The sequence below is a fragment of the Belonocnema kinseyi genome, chromosome 6 (assembly GCF_010883055.1).
Source record: "Belonocnema kinseyi isolate 2016_QV_RU_SX_M_011 chromosome 6, B_treatae_v1, whole genome shotgun sequence".
Lineage (NCBI taxonomy): Eukaryota > Metazoa > Arthropoda > Insecta > Hymenoptera > Cynipidae > Belonocnema > Belonocnema kinseyi.
In genome coordinates, this window is record NC_046662.1 from 46,815,439 (window position 1) to 46,822,103 (window position 6,665).

Here is a 6,665-nt window from a genome sequence, read left to right on the forward strand (position 1 = left end):
AATTTTATTATTCGGGAATAGTCCCATAATTCGGTATTTTTATTTTTTTGAAAATTTTATTATTATCTAATTTTAATTTTCGGTAATTTTCTATTTAGCATTTCTCACCTTTCGGCAATTTTATTATTCGAGAATTATATTATTCGGGAATTTCAGTGTCGGGAATTTTATTTTTCGGGATTTTTCACTCGTCCCATTTTGTTCAATTTCAGAAAATCATGTCCAAGGTTTTGAAATTTTTTGAATTTTCAATTGAAATTCATATTTAAAAATAAAAAATTATTTAAAATTTTACCAGAAACATTTGGAATTTTTTTTTTATTCTTTTGAAACTTTTTAAAATTCTTTAAAAATCGTCTTTTTCCGAAATCTTGAAAAATATATTTTTTCTTTGAGATTTGTTTATATTTAAATTAGTTTCTATTCCTGCGAAGTATAAAAAATTGACGGCAGTTGTACCAAAATAGATTTCTAAAAAAAAAATTTGTCTATGATTTTAAGAATAAATAATATTACTTACGATGTAATTTCAAATTAAAACATTTTTTTTGATTAAAAACACTTTCTAACTTGCAAAAAGAAGTATTTTAAAAATTTTTCTGTAATTTCATTTTTATTACTATCGCTTAATAACAATTCTTTTTGAAAAGTGATCAAACTTGAATAATTGATGGCTTTTTTCTGACGAAATATCTACAATTCTACTATTTCTAACTATGAAAGTGAATCTTCCTATGAATGAGATCGCTAAAAGAATTTAAATTTGAACACATTTTTCAAACAAATCATTATATTGACCCAAACTTGAAATTGGTAAGAAGCAACAGAAAGAATAATTACATTTGGTAAGTTTTGATATTTTCATTGTTTTATAAAAATAATATTTTTTCTTTCATCAATAGTGACTGATAATATAATTTTAGTTCTTAAAATCAATGTAGCCAAATTTTAAGAACATAATTATTTCCTAATATTAAACAATTATTTACAATACAAAATTTGTTATCAATAATGTTTAGAAACTTTTAAAAAAGATTTAATTTTGGTAGCAGGTTATGGATAGAATCCTTGTTTTAATTTGTAAAACATGTGTTCAAATATTAAGAAAGTATTTTTGTTTTTATTATTAAATAATGATTTAAAATTAAAAGTTTATTTTCGGTAGTAATTTTTTATAGTAAGATTAAATCTTTTAAAAAATTAAATACAGTATATATATTCTCTTATCTTACAGCGTTAACATTGCTACTGACTTATCAGAAGATCTAACTTCAAGATTGGATTCCGAAAAATATCTTAGCCAATGATAAAATAATTTGCCTTGAAAAAAAAATTACAAATGATAAAAAAAGATTGATTTGATATAATTCTAATTTATAAATTGATCTTCTAATATCACTCTATATTTTAATTATTAATATCAAATTGTAAATTTATGTTTAATCTCCTGATTTTTTTACATTTGACAAAAAGTCCTTACTCTTTCTCATGACCGTTGTCAACACTCATTAGATCCCAAATCGATGCAATCTCTTCATCACTTATCAGCCAAAGTTTTTTTAAAAGCTTCCATCCTGATTTTTGCGTCGTAAGAGTATATTCATTACTAGGGTCAGTTTTGTAAGAGTAAAGTCCTAGAACTAAACTCTGACAAAGTCTAGCACAGACAGAAACCTTAATAATTGATTTTTCATCATCAACCAGATGTCTTACAGTCTGATATCCTCGAATTACGAATTTTCCAGATTCAAGATCCTCGCTTTGCATCATCATGTAACACAAAGCAATAATCAAATCAAAAATGACACAACTGTGATGAGAATCTCCAAAGTCTATAACAGAACCAACTGTCTTCTCATCAGGAGACATAACAATATTCCGTTCATTCAGATCACCATGAATAATCCCTTTCGCAAAACGATCCATAATCGCAAGTACCTTCTCTTCAAATAATGCTATCACCTCACTCACAATCCTTTTTTCTTCTTCATTTTCCAAAACGTAGAGGAATTCTCTCAATTTCGGCACAGAATTCAGCATCCATATTGTTTGATGCTCATCATAAACGGGATGAGAAAATTCTTTCAATATTCTTTCCAAGGTGGCTACATACTTCCCTACATTCAGCATCAGCTCGTTCGTTTTTGGCACGTTCGTCAAAATCTCTCCTGGTAGGTATACCAATAACCGAACAGCATGTTCTTCTTCAGTTTCAGGATTAATTTTTTGCAAGGAAAAATAGGATCCACTGATACACTTCACTGGAAGAGGACAACTAATCCCTTTTTTATTTAAAAAAAGCAGTAACTCGGTCTGTGCTTCAATCATGAGAGTTTTTTTCGAGTCCAGAGAATTGATAATCTTGAGAACGTACCCATCTTGGCTGACCTCATTGATATAAGGATTGTTGAACTCTTGTTTGTTGCCAATAATGTGATAATTTTTATCATCATAAGCATTCAATTCAGTGATTTTTGAGACCCTTAAACCGTAGAGTTTTTCCACAATTTCAATGGCGTTTTCTTGGGTCAATATTGGTTTGATGACCTGGCCAGGTGTTAACAGAACCTCATTGGACATCTTGTAATTTTTAAATGGAATTAAAATTTAAGTGCAAATATTTGTATGACCTTCTTACTCGAGAGAGTAGGCACGACTGGGGAGTGAAATGTAAACCGAAGGAAATTTGAGACCCTCATTGTCTGTTAATAATTCAATTGAGGACTTCGGGACAAGAAGGCGACAGGCGCTTGAGAACGAGTAAAAGTATTGTCCCGGCTGTGACGTCAGGTATCAAAAGTGAAATTCGAAATTTTAAAAAACCAAAAATATAGTTAGATAGCTCTTGAAAAATGAACCTGAGTCTCGATTTACAGTTTTTCTCTCGGGCTGCAAATTTTCCAGTAAATAAATAAAAAGTGGCTTTTTTTTAATTGAAAAAACCATGTTTTTTTACATTTAACTCGCTGTCAGAAATTCGTTTATCAACTAATTGACAAATTTCTTTTTGAGTTTTATTCGTGACACTCTAGCGGAGGCTACATTATCCAAAAAGGGTCAAAAGTTAATGTCTAATGTTTTTTTTTTAATCCGAATGAAAACCCACGTTTTTAGACTTTCACATTAAAAAAGTGAGCGAGGAAATTTGAGCTACGACAAACTTTAGGCGAACGAATTTTCCGCCAATGTATTGGCCAACTTTTTGGAGAATCTCAATTCAATTTGATTTTTAGTTCCGTAATTACAGCGAGTTTATTACGAGCTCTCGACGCGACACTACAGGATTTTGCAGGGGACGCCGCCGGAACACTGACTAGTGCGAGCGAGTGGACAAAACAAAGAATGGGCAAGGACGATGTTTCAGGTTTCAGGCGGCGTCCCCTGAAAAATCCTGCTGTGTTGCGTCGCGAGCTCGTAATAAACTCCCTGTAATTATGGAACTAAAAATCAAATCGAATTGAGATTTTCCAAAAAGTTGGCCAATACATTGACGGAAAATTCGTTCGCTTGAAGTATGTCGTAGCTCAAACTTCCTCGCTCACTTTTTTAATGTGAAAGTCTAAAAACGTGGTTTTTCATTCGGATTAAAAAAAAAACATTAGAAATTAACTTTTGACTCCTTTTGGACACTGTAGCCTCCGCTAGAGTATCACGAATAAAACTCAAGAATAAATTTGTTAATTAGTTGATAAACGAATTACTTACGGCGAGTTTAATGTGAAAAAACATGATTTTTTCAAATAAAAAAATGTCAGTCTTTATTTATTTACTGGAAAATTTGCAGCCCGAGAGAAAAACTGTAAATAGAGACTCAGGTTCATTTTTCAAGAGCTATCTAAATATATTTTTGGTTTTTTCAAATTTCGAATTTCAATTTTGATACCTGACGTCACAGCCTGGACAATACTTTTACTCGTTCTCGAGCGCCTGTTGTGTGTTTTTCAAAAATGTCAAGAGACTGTTTTTGCTGTTTAAGAAAAAAAAAATGATCAAAGACTTTGATCCTTCTTAGAAATCCTATAAGACTCCTTAAAAATTCTTAAACTTCCCCGACTTTTTTTAAATCCCTTCAAATTCTTTGCAATAATTGCAAATCTTTCGAAGTATCTCAAAATTGACTAAAATTAATTTTAATCACGTGAAAGCTTTAAAATATTCTTAAATTTCTATAAATCTCTTAACAATTCTTAAAATCTTTGAATTTTTGCAATTAATTTAAATCTTTTCAAATAACTATGAAATTAATTGCTAAACATTCTTTAAAGTCACCAAAACTTTTGGAAATATTTTTAAATGCATTCAAAATAAACTTTAAAATCCCGTCAAGTCCCTAGTTATTCCTTAAAATCACTTGAACTTTCTGAAATCCTGTAAGATTTCTTGATAGGCCTTAAACTGTTTCGATTTTTTTTAAATCCCTTCAACTTATTTATAATCATTAAAAATATTTCGAAGTTTCTCAAAATTTTCTTAGGCTCCTTAAGATCTCTTAAAAATCCTTAAATTAATCAATTTCTTTAATTACCTTAAAATCTCCGGAAATTGATTACATCTTTTTTAATAACTTTTTAATAACTCGCTTGACTTTCTTTCAAATCACTAAAACTGTAGTAAAATCTGATAGAATCTCTTGAAAATCATTAAATATTTTTGCACTTTTTTTGGAAAAGAAACCTTTATTTAAATTAAACAGATTTTTTAAAACTCCCTTGAACTTCTTTGAAATCATTTTTAAAATTTCAAAATTGACTAAAATTAATTAAAATCTCTTAAAATCCTTAAATTTTTTAGACTTCTCAAAATCTCTTGAAAATCCTTAAATCATTGAATTTTTTTAAATCCCTTGAAGTCTCTTAAAATATATCAAAATCTTTTTAAATAACTTTTTAAATAGCTTTGAAAACTTTAAAATCACTAAACTGTCTTAAAATCTTTAAAAATTTCTTGTGAATCTTGAAACTTTTTTAAATTGTTTTTAAATCCTTTGAAAGAAAATCTCAACACCCGTCAAGTCCCTATAGTAATTCCTTAAAATCACTTGAATTTTTAGAAATTCTTTAAGTTTTTTTTTTAATCCTTAAACTCATCCGAAAGTTTTGTAAAATCCTTCAACTTCTATAAAATAATTCAAATTTTCGAAATTGATTAGAGTTTGTCAAAATCCTTTGCATTTTCTTAAATTCCTTAAAATATTAAAAAATGAAAATTGAAAAAATTCATTAAAACCTCTTCAAATAATTTTTCAGTAACTCGCTTCACATTCTTTGAAATCATCTAAACTTCCTTAATATTTGTTCAAATCTCTTTCAAATCCTTAGACCTTTTGTGAATTAAAAAAAAATCTTTAAAATTCTTTTGAAATCGTTCAATTTTTCTGCAATCTTTTAAAAACCTTTCAAATTTTTTGAAATCCGAAAAAAAAGGATTTTTAACCAAAATTAATTTTCAACCAAGCAGTTGAATTAACAACAAATAGTTAAAATTCCTAGCAAAAAATATGAATTTTCAATAAAATAGTTGATATTTGATATAGTTTTTAATATAAAAAGACGAATTTTTCAAAGACAGTTGGCTTTCAATAAAAAAATTATTTTTCAACCATTTAAAATTAATGTTAAATAAAATAAGATGACTTTTCAACAAAAACCGGTAAATTTTGTATTCAAAAAGACGAATTTTCTGCAGAACAATTGACTTTTTCAATATCAAGCAAATTTTTTTAATAAAAAAAGAAGTCAAATTTTCAACTAAAAAAGACCAGCAAACGAATTTTCAACCAAATTATATTCTACTAAAAAATTGAATAGTTGAATTTTCAGATAAAAAATTCTTTTTTTAACAAAAGAAACGAATTTGCAACAGATTCGTGTAATTTTAAACCAAAGAGGTGAATCCTAAAAAACATTTTTTTATCAAAGTTGTTAAATTTTTAACCAAGTAATTCAATTTACATAAAAAAGATGAATTTTTGACTAAATAGTTAAATATAAAAAAAAACGGTTTTCATCAAGGAGATGAAACTTTAACCAAAAAATGAACTTTCAACAAAGTAGTTCAATTTTCCACAAATTCATTAACTTTTTAATCAGAAAGTTGTACCTATAGTTAAATCTTCAAATTAAAAATTAATTTTTAACTTAAAAAACGAATTTTCTACAAAAAAATTAACTATTAACAGAAAATATTATTTTACAACAAAATTCTTGATTTTTGAAGCCAAAAGGATTAATTATCAACGGAACACTTAAATTTTCAAAATAAAAATCTAATTTTTTGGCAAAAAAGATAATTTTATAATAAATAGTGCAATTGAACAAAAAATTAATCTCAGTTGTTACCAAAGAGATGAATCTTTGACGAAATAATTAAATTTCAATCTAATAATCGAATAATTACAATTACAAAATAGAACAATAATTTTTTAACAAAGAGAAAACAAATTTCAAAAAAGTTAGAATTTCTACCAAAGAGATGATCCCTATAAAATTATAATTTTAGAAAAGAAGTTCAACTCGTAACCAAGTATTTAAATTTTGAACAAAAACATGCATTTTTAACCAAACAGTTCAATTTTCAAAATAATAATTAAATTTTAACTAATTTGTAGAATAGATCAATTTTCGAATGAATAAATTAATTTTTAAACAAAAAACGAGAATTTTATA

The 6,665-nt window shown here is 27.1% G+C and overlaps 1 protein-coding gene across 1 annotated transcript; it reads right to left on the reverse strand.

The window, feature by feature from the left end:
• Window positions 1-1,179: 1,179 nt before the first annotated feature.
• On the reverse strand, window positions 1,180-2,632 carry LOC117174833 (hydroxylysine kinase). Its single transcript, XM_033364214.1, has one exon. It carries the CDS (start codon window positions 2,578-2,580, stop codon window positions 1,477-1,479), a length of 1,104 nt encoding a protein of 367 aa, XP_033220105.1. The 5' UTR covers window positions 2,581-2,632; the 3' UTR covers window positions 1,180-1,476.
• Between the last annotated feature and the right edge of the window lie 4,033 nt (window positions 2,633-6,665).

Excerpts from the sequence above, each read along its gene's own strand:
- LOC117174833 (XM_033364214.1), bottom strand. The coding sequence starts at position 2,580 with ATGTCCAATGAGGTTCTGTTAACACCTGGCCAGGTCATCAAACCAATA.